Raw genomic sequence first — 15891 nt, 5'->3', positions numbered from 1 at the left:
TAGTGAATGGCAGCATTGTTTTCGGTGAATTGATTATCTGTGTTTTAACATTAGTGATTTCTATTCGTATTCGTAGGCTTTTTCTTTTCTCATTTAGATATTCATATATTATTAAATTATTTAATAAGTTAGTTAAGTTTAGACTTTTCTTTAGAATAAGTAATAATGGCAGATTTTTTGGATTCAGAAGCTGAGAGCGAGGTTGGTTAAAATAGTAACAATGCTTATGTGAACTTTATTGTTGAAAAGTCTCAATATAAGTTCCTTCTTTATCTTATTAATTCAATGGAGATTCATATAATAATTTTAGGTAGAATCTGAAGAGGATGAGAAACCAACTGAGCGTAAAAAGCCAAAGCGTAAAGCTGCCGTTCAAAGTGATGATGAAGACGAAGAGGAAGAGAGTTAGTGCTTTATTTACATCTTCGAAAACTACAATTTCTACTCAAGTAAAGACACTAAAATTAATTTAGTTTGAATTCTGTGGCCTTTTATAGGTTATATTGTTGATTTAAAAGAAATAAATAGGTATCTACAGTAAAATGGAGCACGAAATTTCAGGTTATTTTTAAGCAAACAATGTTATTCACAATGTGAATTATTGTAGATGATGAAGAAAGGCTACGCGAGGAGTTGAAGGATCTTATAGATGATGCACCCATAGAAGAATCTGGAAGTGATGGTGAGGATTCAGATGCCAGTGTTGGCCCAAAGAAAAGAAAAAAAAGTGATGATGAGCTTGATGATAGATTGGAAGACGAAGATTATGACCTCATCGAGGAAAATCTTGGTGTTAAAGTTGCTAGAGTAAGTTATTTGTATATAAAATGTTTTTAAAAGAAAACATTTAACATGTTTAAAGATGCTAATGGACATCACAAATAATATTAAACTAGTTATATTTATGTTATTTTGCAGAATAAATTTAAGAGATTGAGACGTTTGGAGGATGATGACAGTGACAATGAAGGGGCTGATGACCCTGATTTGGAGAGGGAGGTTATAGCTGAGAAACTCTTTGTTGGTGGCTCCGATGAGGTGAGCTATTGACAAGTTAGCGTTATTATACAAAGAGTAAAAAGAAGTCCAATGGTTAATTAGTAGTATATAAATATACATTTAACATTAAAATATACTTAAAGCATGAAAGTTGTATCAATTATATTGGTTGGTTATATAACTTTTAACTATTTTATATAGTTACAGTTATACGAAAAATAATATGAAAGTTTTACATTCAGTGTAAAAAGTATTCTTTTTTAAATTTCTATACATTGAGTTTGATAGCATTGATATTGATTGGGTCCAGCATTCTGCCGTCTGGGCGTGTCATGCAGTCAAATCACTCGATGCCATCCTCCCCTTCAATGACGTCCTAAGCTGACGTCCGGCTTCTTAGAGGCACCCTTGGGTAGGGCGAAATGCCTGGCAGGCCCTTCAGGACCGAATTAAACGGGTTGGCCCCATTGGGCCACCCACCCCTTCTGGTTACGTTGTAAAAGCCAATAAGGCTAACAGCAACAAGTCAAGTCGAAAAAAAACTCATACTCTATTGTTGAAATGTTACAGGAGGATGAAAATCGTTCAGAATCAGCTGCACCGAGGGAAATAGAATATGACGATGAGAATGAAGATATGGAGTCGGATGCTGATGACTTCATTGTTGACGACGACGGGAGACCCATAGCTGAAAGAAAGAAAAAACGCAAACCTATTTTTACTGATGCGTAAGTTATCATATTAACTAGAAATATATTTTTGTTGTTCCTATAAAAGCATAATAAACAAAAAAAATGGGTATTAATTGAACTTAATATTCTCTATTAAAATGCAAATTGTAAATTTTTTTTTTCCACTGTAGTATTTTCCTCGGTTTTTTTTAAAGATAAGTTTAGAAAAATAATGACTTTAAGATACTTAGCTATAACTTACAGTAAATAGTAATATGTTTAAGTATAAAAATTACATGTAATAAATGCTTATACAGGTCATTACAAGAGGGTCAGGATATATTTGGTGTAGATTTTGATTATGATGAGTTTGAGAAGTATGGTGAAGAAGACTATGAAGATGAAGACGATGAGGATTTGGATGAATATATTGAAGACGAGGAAGAAGAAGGTTGGTACACAGATTAAAAACATTACATGCAAATGTTAAACCTAAGACACATTATAGTCTATAAAATTTAGCTGTATTAACTAAATTATAAAGAACCATGCTTTTTAGTATCTTATATTCACATCCTTATATAAGGGAACTGTAACTAATAATCTTAGTTGGACTTTGAATCTTCTACTTTCAAATATATTTTGATAGCTAATTATTCGTCTTCATTCCGAAACACGTTCTGAAATTAAATTTTAAAGACTCATAGAAACGTTTAAAAATTTTGCGACATCACCTGTAAATACATAGACATAAATAAATACTTATCTTATTATCTATTCATTGTATTTTACAACTGAATATGTTGAAATATACCTTACGAAAGTTTATACGGAATGTATATTATATTTGCATGTTGACTGCAGGCGGAGAGAGAAGAAGGACTAAAAAGGGTAAAGCGAAACGTCCAAGTAAAAAGTCAATATTTGAAATATATGAGCCTAGTGAGCTGAAGCGGAGTCACTTCACCGATTTAGATAATGAGGTCATTCATATTATTTATACGTTTGTTATTACACGATACTGTGTTCAGATATATATATATATATGTATATTTATATTTAATATATTAATGTTTTTGTAGATAAGAAAAACTGATGTGCCGGAGCGTATGCAAATCCGTGAGGTGCCTATAACACCAGTTGAAGAAGGCAGCACGGAGTTGGAAGATGAAGCTGAATGGATTTATAAACAGGCGTTCCTTAAAGCGCCCGTGTCCAAAGCTGATTCACAGGAAGCGAGGGAACGAACTCGGCGGTGAGACATTAAAATACTTTAATGAGATCTAAGACTTGCGAGTATTCATTTAAAAGAAAGTAAAATTTTGGTATTGCTACGCGTATTTCAGTATTTTTAAAACTACATACTCCCGACGTTTCGGTTACTTTGCAGCAACCGTGATCAACGACGGACGAGACGAGTATGTAGTTTTTAAAAATAATAAAATACGCGTAATAATCTGAAAATATTACTTTCATTTAAATTTTTAAGATTTTGTCTCTACATAAAATGATGTAGGATCTATTTTATTTTTGAGCTACTTAATTGACTATGATTTGAATTTTAGAGGGATTCTAATTTTGATATATCTATATTAAACTAACTAGTATTGAAATTACTTATGTGTGTGCATTCATGCCATTCTCAAAGTACAGTAATTATAGGAATGAAAATGGCAGTTAGATTAGATTTGTATGAAATATTAATAAAAAATTTCAGTTAGGAATATTTTAACCTGTTCTTAGTGTGAAAACTATTAACAAAATGTGTATTGTATTTTATATAAAATGTCGTTTCAGTACCGGAGGTACAGTGATAAAGATTCGTCAGGCCTTAGATTTTATGAGAAACCAGACATTGGAAGTTCCTTTTATAGCGTTTTATCGTAAGGAGTATGTGCAGCCCGAATTAAGTATTAATGATCTGTGGAAGGTTTATAAGTATGATGCCAAGGTGAGTCATGTTATAAAAATTAAATTTATTTATTTAATTCATATAAATATATCATGTGAATATATAAAAAGCTTATTTGCAATTATAAATTCATTAATTGTTCAAACCTTTTCTAATTTTAAATCATATGTTCCAATTTTAAATAAATGCTTACTTTTCTGTGTCCAGTTTGTAATATCACATAAAATGTAAATTTTAGATGGTAATACTGAAATATTTAAATAATATCCGTCATGTTCTGAGTATTGCCCAATGAAGAAACTATTAATTGTTTTTTTTTTCTAGTGGTGTCAATTGAAACAGCGCAAGGAGAATTTATTGCGCCTTATAGAAAACATGAGGGAGTTTCAGCTTGATAAAGTTATGGCTGATCCAGACGCCCCCATACCCGACACCATGAGACTTATTAAGGATGAAGATATTGATAGGTGGGCTGTTCACAATTGTTGTTATTATGATTATGTCTGTTATTATTATTATATTTTCATCTCATTACTTTAGCTTTGTATTTTCAATTCAGTTTTATGTATTCAATACTAACAATTTTGCTCTTAGTGTTGGTTCATATTAGTTCTGCTAGATGCAGTAAACAAATTGATTTAAAAATTTTATTTCTATATAAATAGGGTAATATTTTTATTCTAAAATGATTGTGTTATTAGACTGAAGAACATACAGACGCCGGAGGAGTTGCGTGATGTCCACACACATTTCCTCCTGTACTATTCACACGACTTACCCGAGATGCAGAAGGTACAAAGAAGTAAGGAGAGGAAGAAGGAGCTAGAAGAGAAAAAGTATGAGAAGAATATTATTTACTATTCTTAACATATTGTACCTTGATGTATTGGTGGTTTTTCATTCGGTCATTAGAATATGGAACATAATTAATTTTATATAGAACCATGTATTAGTTTATTGAGAAAATTAATGTCACCTTAGGGGTGCTTTTCTTAACGTTTTGTACCTTAATCTGAGGAAAATATGGAATATCCATTTACGTATCATATATTTACGTTTATAGTCTCATGGAGCTGTGAAAAAATTAAACTTCATGGTTTTTAAACAATTCTATTCTGGTAACTAAAATTCAAAGAGTGTTTTCTGTTTATTGATGGCTATGGAATGTTGCAAATATTTTCGTATCTATTTCGAAGTATAGATAAATCTAAAAACTATGTATAATATATATTAAATTGAATCATAAAAATCTTGGATAAAATATGTTATAAATCTTCCACTTAAATTTAAAAAAAAACTTCTTGTATCATCATCATCGTTGCAAGAGTCTTTGCAGACTCGTCGTGGTCATCACGTATCAGTGATCCGTAAACATGATGACTTTCATGGGAAGATAGTTGCAGTGATTTCCCCTTGCCTTCTGCACCAGCACTTTTTTTTGGGGCTATTTAGACCCCAAGGCTTGCTGTAGCCTGTTCCAGCCAGTAGTGTCTAAATACTCTTAGAAAGTGCATATGACTCTGAAAAGATCACATTGGTACTTGCCAGGTTTCGACCCGCGCCTTCACGTATGAGAGGCGGGCCTTTTAACCTCCAAGCCACCACGACTTTTCTTCGACGACTTCTTCTTCTTGTATAATATTTTAAATACTTCCAATTCATGCGAAACTTCTGAATACGACTCTAATCTAAACTTATTTTCCTACTCATAAGGCAAATATACTGTAGTTTTTATCTTAAAAACCCTTATTCTCCAGGAAGTTAGCACGTGAAGAAGCAGAGAAGAACGGCGAGGATCCAGAAGAGGCGGCGGCTGCTGTGGTCGCCGCTGAACCTGATGATGAAGAGGCCACAGAGGTTAAATATGCTGTCCGCTCCGGACCATACGAACTCTGCAGGAAGGCTGGCATCGGTTAGTGGAATCTCACTATAACCCTACTAGTCTTATCAATGCGAAAGTTTGTGAGGATTTATGGATGCTAGGTGCTCATGCGCATTTTGATGAAACACACAAATTATCTTGCTCACCAGAATAATATATTTATGATAATTTATTTCGCTCTTAGGAGTGGTTCCTGCGGTATCCGGGCATAAAAATTGTATTTTGTACGAATTCACGTGACGCCGACTTCAGATGACCATGCATTTTGGCTAATTTCTTTGGCACTATATTTATATGAACCTAATATCATTTTTCACGTGGACGAAGCCACAGGCAAAACAATGTAGTTTTTAATAATTAACTTCATTTAATGTTGTTATAGTATCTAACTAGAGGTAACTGGTGTATTTTTATATTATAAAAACTTCCCATAGGAAGTTATTTTTTGGATGCAAAGCACTCCCGAGTATCTGCATGTATGTTAATAATTTCTGTATTCTTTATATGGTTTCAGAGCCTCTGGTGAAGAAATTCGGTCTCTCCCCGGAGCAGTTCGCTGAGAACGTCCGAGACAACTACCAGCGTCACGAGGTGGAACAACAACCTGTACCGCCGCTAGAGGCCGCCGCCGAATATGTATGTCGTTTCTATATATGGATATATATTTTTGGACATGGATTGACAATATTCTTGCCAGATTCATGTACATGATAAACACGAACCAGGAATTCTTGAAAGAAAAAACATGATATATAAGATGATTTTGTTTTTGCCATTAAGTTTGCCAACTAATAGTATACACATTGTTTTTATCTATGCACGATTGTCTTTGACAGACGAAGTGAATTCGTTATCTTACCACAATATAATATGTAAACTCACAAGTTTGAACACCTTAATTTTTATTAAATTCAAATTGCCTCTTAGCTCTTACATGATCAGAGACTTGATATCTTTTATTCTCACGACCACTGTAACTTGATCCGTTGTTGTACCTACAGGTGTCTCCGGGCGGGTCCTGCAGTGAGGTGGTCCGTCGCGCCGTGTATATGTGTGGTGTGCAGTTGGCTCGGGAACCTCTACTACGTGCGACGCTTAGGGATGCTTTGAGAGAGAGGGCCACCGTCACAACCAAACCTACCCCGCGCGGTCTGAAGGAAATCGATGAGGGACATCCCTGTTACAGGTGAGGTATTACATACTATAGCTGTGACGTCATCACACTCATCCCAACGACGATACTAATGGTCTTGGTTTCATTACAAAAAAATATATTTAGTGTGATTGGACTTGTAGTAAAGTGTGTGTGTGTGTGTGTAGAATTAACTACTAAAGATAAACGTACAAATTTCCTGATATTTCCTATTTAAGAGTATATAAACCCGTTGCCTATTTTATATATGTGGAAATTATAACCTTCAGCATGAAATATTTGAAAAAGAAACCCGTTCGTGACCTCACCGGGGACCAGTTCCTGAGGTTGACGATAGCGGCGGACGACAAGCTGCTAGAGTTGACGATCAGCGAACAGATCGAGGGAAACACGAGCCCCAGCTACCTAGAGGAACTGAAACAGTTGTATCAAAAAGTTAGTACATTGAAGCCATACATATACATACAACATACAATGAAAAAACAGATAATTTAAGAACGCCATTTATTTGGGCATTGACATTTAAATATAACGTCTTATAGGACGAGTTTGCGGCCACAGTTCAGGCGTGGAACGAGCTGCGGGCGCAGGCCGTGACACTGGCGCTCACTAAGATCGTTATACCAGAACTGAGACGAGAACTACACGCGGTGCTGTTGCAAGAAGCTAAGGATTATGTGCTCAAGTCAGTATATACAGGGTGTAGATTGAGTTTTGAGTATGTGCTCAAATTAATATAGAATCTTTGTAAATATTTTAGTATTGACTTAATATGTATGCTCAGGTCATTAAAAAATACTACAAATATATAAATGAGTATTGTGTATATGAAAACCTTAAGATATAACGTACATACGAGTATGTAGAGTGTTGATGTGAAAATTATCATATTACTGTAATAAAGATCAAAAATTATTGTGCATAATTTTATTTAAGATGTACAATATTGTATCAAAAGTATATTATAATTTCGTGTATTTCTTTTATTCTGTGGTTTCCTAATAGTGTTTTATTGTGCAGGTGTTGTCGACGTCGTCTGTATGATTGGCTCAAGGTGGCTCCTTATGAGTCCAGGGTGTCTGATGAGGACGACGAAGAATGGGACTCTTCAAATGGTAGGTTACATCGAGAGACATATTTCATTGTTCAATACGTATTATATAGACGCCTAATCCATAATTCATTATTTTGTTAAATTATTTTCTTTATTTATTTAGAAATTGTGGTTAATGTGGTGTGATTAATCATGTGTGTATCATCTTCAAGGAAAGTATATAAAGATTCAACAAAAAATTAATTGCCTGAAGATATATACATATATATAATTTCTTCTGAATCAATCTTTAAAAAAAATTTTAATAATCTTTATAACAAATCATAAATTACAGCCTGGTTTGTATAATATATTTTTCAATTATAAAACCATGCCAAATAACTAATATTTGAAAAAAGAAAAAAAAAGTAAAATATCAATATATAAAAATATCACTTTATAGTTTAAAAAAACGTTACAACACATTAATGCATTTGTATACATCTGTTTCGTTGTTACATGTAAGGTCTCCGTGTGATGTCTATCGCTTACGTGCCGGAGCGTACTCAGTGCGCGTTCGCCACGGTGGTCGCGGCGGCCGGGGAGGTGGTCGACCATCTGAGACTGCCGCATCTCCTGCTGAGGAGGAACGCCTGGGACGCCGCGGAGAGACGGAACAAGGAGGCCGACATGACGTCCCTCAGGCGGTACTTAATACATAGCCCATTGAAATAGCAGGAGTAGTGGTGGAAAATACTGTGGGATTATTTTACATACAGTGGTATATATCATTTCGTAAAATTGACAAAACCACTAGGTATAACTGAATTGATATATCCCTTCTGTGACTTATATGTATATATATATATTTCTATAGTACGTGTTAAAAATAAATATTATTTTTATCACCTGATAATTTCAGGTTTATCCAGCGTAAGAAGCCCCATGTGATCGTGATCGGCGGCGAGTCTCGTGAGGCGTTGTCGGTGAAGGCGGACGTCGCGGAGTGCGTGGCGCAGCTGGTGGATGATGAACAGTTCCCGAGGATACCAGTCGAGATAGCCGACAACACCATCAGCAAAATATACAGCAATAGTATAAGAGGACGGGTCAGTACCAACTGGTGTGGAAGAAGGGGGGAGAGTGGCTAAGCAGTGGTTATATTTTTCGCTCTCCCCAAAGCATTGTTTATATTTTGTTTATGACCTATTTTAATGTAGCCAATTAGTCATTGTACGAAATTAAAGCTTATTTTTGACATGGAATTTTTGAAAATTTTATTCTTAATAGTTTTTTTATTTTATTGTAGGCGACTATAAGTGCAGTTAATTTACTTCCGAAGATTTGAATACTAATTATATATTACATTAAGGTTTTAATGTGCTTTTGAACTTCGCAAATAAAATAAGTATGCTTGGTGAGAAACATAATAATACAATAGGTGAATAATATTTCTTTCAGAACGACTTCAGAGAATATCCGGAAACGTTGAGGCAAGCGATTTGTCAGGCGCGTCTCTTACAAGATCCCCTGATGGAGATATCGCAGCTCTGTGGCCCCGACGAAGAAATACTTTGTCTACGATACCATCCGCTACAAGACCAGTTGCCTAAAGAGGACCTGTTGGAAGGAATCGAGTTGGAGTTCGTTAACAGGATTAATGAAGTCGGCGTAGACGTTAATGAAGCGGTACTTACCGGGCGAGGGACTGAGTTGCTACAATTCGTTTGTGGTTTAGGGCCGAGGAAGGCGCAGGCTCTCATAAAGTTATTCAAACAAACTAACCAGAAGCTAGAGAACAGGACCCAATTGGTCACGGTCTGTCACATGGGGCCGAAGGTTTTCATCAATTGCTCCGGTTTTATAAGGATCGATACCAGCAGTCTCGGTGACAGTACGGAGGCGTATATAGAAGTATTGGACGGTTCCAGAGTTCATCCGGAAACGTATGAATGGGCGAGAAAAATGGCCGTAGACGCTCTGGAGTACGAGGACGAAGACGCGAACCCAGCCGGAGCCCTGGAGGAGATTCTGGAAGCGCCCGAAAGGTTGAAAGACTTGGATTTAGACGCGTTCGCAGAGGAATTAGAAAGGCAGGGTTTCGGTAATAAGAGCATAACGCTCTACGACATCAGAGCCGAATTGAACTCTAGATACAAAGATCTCAGAGTCGCATATCGATCGCCGACACCCGAGGAATTATTCGATATGTTGACCAAAGAGACCCCGGAAACTCTGTATGTTGGTAAAATGGTGCTGGCAACCGTCATAGGTATCTCGCATAGGAAACCTCAAAGGGAAATGTTAGATCAGGCGAATCCCGTCAGAAATGACGAAACCGGATTGTGGGAATGTCCCTTCTGCCACAAGAACGACTTTCCTGAACTCTCTGAGGTAATATATAAATTATTTTGTATATTTTTTACTATTTCGTTAATTATTTTTTATACAAAATTTTCTACCATAGATTGAAAATAATATACACCTCAGCCGTTTTCAGGCTGACCTCAATCAAATAAATATTTTTTTGTCTCACCAATAAGTACTAAAAAAATAAGTGTTGCAATCAAAGAAATACCTTAACACAGTAAATATTTACTAGGACTTGCTTAATTGCAGGTATGGAATCATTTCGACGCAGGCGCGTGTCCGGGTCAAGCGACGGGGGTTAGGGTCAGATTAGACAACGGCCTGTCGGGCTACATACATATAAAGAACCTCTCAGACAGACACGTCACTGACCCCACAGAGAGGGTCAGAATAGGCCAGACCATACATTGTAGGATATTAAAGATTGATGTTGAAAGATTTTCGGTAGATTGTTCCTCTAAATCGTCTGACTTGTTGGATAAGAATAATGAGTGGAGGTTAGTAATAGTTAATATTTTCCAATATTTAAGATGGTATGTCGTTACTGTAGTTCGTTTACTACCTAGCCCTTTGGAGGTACTAGCAATTTGACAACGAGCCTTAAAATTGTTATTTGAGAGAGACGAAATTCCTTCCTCTCCTTATTTTCTGTTGTGTTACTCGCCCCTTCAATATCAAAGTATTTACAACAACGTCATAGATATCCATTAGCAATGCATAGCACTTTCTATAAAAAACAGTCAACATTGGTTTTTTTTTAATAATTTTATTGTATTGATTTCAGACCACCAAAAGATCCTTACTACGATCAAGAATCTGAGGACAAAGATGTCCGAAAAGACACAGAGACTAAGCAGACTAAAGAGCGAATGCAGTATGTGAAACGAGTTATAGTACATCCAGCATTCCACAATATAAGTTTCGCTGAAGCCGAAAAGCTCATGGAGAACATGGCACAAGGGGAAGTCATAGTTAGGCCTAGCAGTAAGGTAATATATATATAATAGTCCATAGTTAATGCATGCGATGTATATGGCTTTTATAGTCCAGTATAGTCGTTATTTTTTTGCCAAGTTTTTTTTTTAATAGCGTTTATGGCATAAATTCCAAATCCTAAATATTGCAGGGATCTGATCACCTGACAGTCACCTGGAAGGTGGCAGACGGTATATGCCAGCACATTGACGTGCGGGAAGAGGGCAAAGAGAATGCCTTTTCTTTAGGTGTGTATTAGTTACCTTTTATCTTTGTTTTCATATACATCTATAGACAATAGATAGAAATTATTAATGTCATCATTTGGGTTCAGGTCGTAGTCTTTGGATACAGGGATCAGAGTTTGAAGACTTGGATGAAATTATCGCGAGATACGTTACACCTATGGCGGGTCATGCGAGAGACCTCATTGCTTACAAATACTACAAGAACCTTGGCGGCATGAGAGACAAGGCTGAAGAGATTCTCAAAGACGAGAAGTCGAAGAATCCCAATAAGATTCACTACGTCATATCCGCCGCTAAGAACCATCCCGGAAGATTCCTCCTATCATATCTTCCTAGGGCGAGGTGTACACACGAGTATATATCGGTGACGCCGGACGGATATAAATTTAGGCAGAGGATGTTCGACTCCCTCGGCGGTCTCCTCAAATGGTTTAAGGAGCACTTCCGGGAGCCTCCACCATCGGGCACTCCCGTGACCCGCACACCAGCCCTGAGAACGCCTCATGGGCTCGCCTCTGCTCTGTACCACACTCCCGCAGCACACACACCTGCCTTCCATACTCCCGCACATACTCCTGGGCCCGCATACATCAACACCCCTTATACGCCATCTGCACAGACACCCTACATGACGCCCTTCGCCACCACGCCCCGCCAGCCTGACTTCTTGACGCCAGCCATCCCTCGCCATAAACCTCAACCTTCCGTGTACACCGAGCCATCAGACTGGCAGAAGGCGGCGGAGGACTGGGTGCGGCACCGAGCCCGGGACGAGAGTACCTCGACTCCTCGACACGCAACGCGTACACCCCGCCACGACGCTCGCGCCACCCCCCGCCACGACTCTCGCGGCACCCCTCGCCACGACTCACGCGGCACACCGCGGCACGACGCCCGCTCGTCGGTCCACAGCACGCCACACAGCACGCCTCACGCCACGCCACACGGCCACACGTCCTCCGGCCGGTCGTCACGCTCGCACTCCGCACGTTCCACGCCGCACACGAACACGTCGCCGCGCTCTATGTCATTAGGGGACGCGACACCGCTCTACGACGAGAATTAGATAGCTATGGTTTTTACTTTTGTATGAGACTTGTAAGGTCCGCGACGACGGATCGCTCTGATGACGTCACCACACTCGAAATACCCCCACTCCCCTCCCCTCACACAGCTCACTCCGGTGAGAGCACGTCGTCGGTGTCCGCTGTGAGTGTGCTCTGGACGCTCAGCGAACGGAATGTAAGTTTCGAGTTATATAGATAGCCAAGGTAATTGTAATAGTTAAATAATGATCTTATATCGAAATCATAATCCATCATTGGTTTGCCGAAGATAGCAACGCGCGTTATTCAAATCGCATTTTATTGACCTGTCACGCAATCTTGTCCGTTATAATTAAGTGACTTATGACTATTTATTGATTTGATTCGATGATTTTAGGCAATAATTGTAATTGTATCTATATTTTTTTATTATACCGAGGTGATTGGTAAACATGACAAAGCAAACGAACTGTAATACCTTGTTACGTTAGGATGGACCGGGTCGTGCCCATCGAAACAATAGAAATGTCTACAGGTTAGTAACCTCTCAATCTTATGTAATCAGCCTTTACCTGATAAAAACTAATAAAATTATGACAAATTGAATTGCTGTTGTTTTAATTTATGTGTGACTCGTCACATTTTTCCCGACTTGGCTATTGCTGTCGCATTATTTGATTTGACTTAATCACTGGGTGGGTATACCAACTCTGAAATTCGGGTCTGAAGGGCCTGGGGAGTGAGAAGGTCCCAAAAGTACCTGCAAAAGGTCAGACCTAGGCTTAGGACGTGGTTACATACATTATATGGTCTTCACCCCACATACATTGTAAGTGCACTGTCAATGTAGATACAGAACCTACTATTTCTATATAACTAAAAAGGCACGTCGAGAGGACATGCTCTAGGTTAAGTTTGCTCGTCCAACAATTTCCTGCTTTTTTTCTTTATCATTCAATATCAAACCACTTTGCCAAGGTTCATACAAAAATAGTATGGGCTGACAACTTTAGATGTAACAAAAATGCTTGAAATGCCTTTAAGGGACTTGGGAAAAAGTTTCTGTGTCTGTTTTAAACATTTAAAACTAATTTTCAATGTATAATTCCCACGTCACCTATATATTTCAACTCCTAAATTCATAGTTTTAAATTTGAATCATTCCAGTTCAGTTTTATTCTTTTAAATGTTCTATAGAAAGAGTAAAAAAATATTAATATAAACTTTGTAAACTCCAAACGTATAAGATTCAATTAAGAAGTAAATTAATTTTAACATCCAGCGACATGAAGGGAGTCGTCGTAAGATTTGGCGTCTGATTTTAATCAAGAACGCGTTTAGCTCCAATCTACTACAAATGCTTCTGATCTGCTAATATAGAGAATACATTAAGCTTCTAAGTCAACGAAATCCAAATATAAGACAGTTTGCTACGATTATTTTACATATTTCTTAACCCTCAATGAAATAAAATTAGTGGATAGAATTTTGAACGCCAAGAAATAATAATAATTTGTTTAAATATTACAACACTTCTCTTCGTCTTAGCGTTTGTCCATATTATTATGGGGTTCGCTCTCCTAATTTTCTTCTTCCACTTCGCTCTATTATGGACATCCTCTTCCTTCTTCTCATGTCTTGTTTCACAACACTCAAACATTGTCGCTTTAGTCTTCCCCTGCGCCGTTTGCCCGATACAGTAACATTGAGTGCTGCGTTGCCCATGTAGTCAGGTGCTCTCCTTTTGACATGTCTATACCAGCGCAGCCGATTTTCTTGTAAGTTATCCGCAAAGCTATCGCTCACATACTCGTTACGGACCTTATCGAGCCTGGTCACTCCGCACATCTACCGCAGCATTTAATTTTGGTTACGTGAATTGAATCAACATGCCTTTTCGTAGGTTCTTATGTCTCACTTCCAAAGGTAAGGACTGGTATTATAATGGATCTGTAGATAAACCCTTTAAGCTTAACTGGTATCTTGTTGTCACATATGACACCAGTTACTTCCTGTCATTTGAGCAAAGCAGTGGAGATACGATATTGGAGGTTGCTTTCCAGATGACCGGATATGTCAATTACATTACCTAGGTATTTGTACTCATCGCATTTTTGCAATATTTGGTTATCGACTACTATTGGGTCAGTGCGAGAGGTATGAGCATTGAATACCATGTACTCGGTCTTAGCAACGTTCAGTGTCCGTTCTCCTGCCTACAATTGCTGTTTCCATGCGTAAAGAGCCATTTGCAGATCTACGAGGCTATTTATACATTTCGCTATATCATCCGCGTATATAAATGTCCAGGGAGCTTTTTGTTGTGCATCGTCAGTGAGCGTATCCAGTACCATACTAAACAAGTGTGGGCTCAAAACTGAACCCTGACGAACCCCTTCTGTGACAGGTATTGATTTTGTCATTCCCACTGTTGTTCTCACAAATGAGCGTGCATTCTTATACATGTCGGCGATATTTGAAACATATGTTTTAGGAACATTTCGACACCTGAGATTCCACCATATGGTGTTTCGAGGAACACGGTCGAATGCCATTTCTAAGTCAAGAAATCCAACGTAGAGGAGTTTTTCTTTTGCTCTCTCTATGCTCTTTGTTTAAATATTACAAAACATGCCTGTTTAATATAATATATCTGTATCTACCTACTGTCAGACTTAGTGACTGCTGTCAATGCTCAGGAAAAATTTGTATCTCCGTATTATTGTTTGGCACTTTTATCTAATAAATTATTTTAAATTTTACTGGAACTATACAGTCACCATAATCTGTTTACTAGACCTTCGGCTTGCATGTCCATTTTTTAGTCTGAGGAAGGAAAATATATTTTAATTTTGCTGATCTAAGGTCGTTCGATCTTAATTTATTTTTACAAGTCTTAAATGTGTCTTAAATGTTTGCCTTTGTATTATCCTCTTAAACGTGATAGCCTCGTTTAGACCGATTAAATGTAACTATAAAAAATGTTATTCGTAATCAGTTTTTTTTAAAATTCCTTTCAATCGTTTTTTCAACTGTCAAATCGGGTACAGCTTTTCAAGGACTTTAATTCGCACATTATTAATAATCTATCTGTGAATTAAATATCACTAAGGGCATTATTTAATTATATGTCTTCGAAGTATTATCAGTCATGGGACAGATTGGTAATAAAATACCTTTATAATAATATTTATGAACAATAATCTATATTAAGTTAGCTTAAAACTGTTAGTAAGTAGGTACTTAAGTAAAAAATCAAATTGCACAAAAATTTTAGCGAGAGTGAAAATTTGTCATATAGCACGAAAAATTGCTTAGTTAATTTGAGTTTAGTTTCAAAAATCCAAATATCTAAATAATCACTTTGTTGTTTGCCTGTTCGTCTGTCAAAAACCCTATCTCAGAAAACTTTGAGATATGCCTATTCTGATCTAATAACCCTAGGAGCGGTGTAAATATTAGTATTCAGTATGAATAAACTTCCGGAGTCAGGAAAACCTAAAGCTATTTTAGCTTATTACGTATAATTGTCATATGGAAATCAAAACCCATAGGATTTCCTTTCGACCGCGAATCACGAAATTATTTAGAAACAAAACGTT

General features: G+C 37.3%; 1 protein-coding gene across 1 annotated transcript; it reads left to right on the top strand.

Annotated features, from left to right (window-relative positions):
• The first annotated feature begins 42 nt into the window (after positions 1-42).
• LOC116770458 (transcription elongation factor SPT6) lies at positions 43-12895 on the top strand. The gene is made up of 24 exons (XM_061527647.1): positions 43-201; positions 311-404; positions 608-807; positions 919-1038; positions 1570-1727; positions 1988-2121; positions 2535-2653; positions 2753-2925; positions 3468-3621; positions 3907-4049; positions 4284-4418; positions 5340-5494; positions 5979-6100; positions 6466-6650; positions 6887-7052; positions 7160-7302; positions 7638-7732; positions 8177-8357; positions 8573-8759; positions 9112-10044; positions 10270-10517; positions 10805-11009; positions 11147-11243; positions 11330-12895. The coding sequence occupies exons 1-24, from the start codon at positions 166-168 to the stop codon at positions 12307-12309; spliced, it is 5163 nt and encodes a 1720-aa protein (XP_061383631.1). The 5' UTR covers positions 43-165; the 3' UTR covers positions 12310-12895.
• Positions 12896-15891: the final 2996 nt, after the last annotated feature.

The sequence above is a fragment of the Danaus plexippus genome (assembly GCF_018135715.1).
Source record: "Danaus plexippus chromosome 13 unlocalized genomic scaffold, MEX_DaPlex mxdp_15, whole genome shotgun sequence".
NCBI lineage: Eukaryota > Metazoa > Arthropoda > Insecta > Lepidoptera > Nymphalidae > Danaus > Danaus plexippus.
This window is presented reverse-complemented; position numbering and strand designations above follow the sequence as displayed.

Excerpts from the sequence above, each read along its gene's own strand:
- LOC116770458 (XM_061527647.1), top strand. The coding sequence starts at position 166 with ATGGCAGATTTTTTGGATTCAGAAGCTGAGAGCGAG. Across the intron at positions 405-607 it reads TGAAGACGAAGAGGAAGAGA|ATGATGAAGAAAGGCTACGC; the intron begins GTTAGTGCTTTA and ends GAATTATTGTAG. Across the intron at positions 6,651-6,886 it reads GAGGGACATCCCTGTTACAG|CATGAAATATTTGAAAAAGA; the intron begins GTGAGGTATTAC and ends TATAACCTTCAG.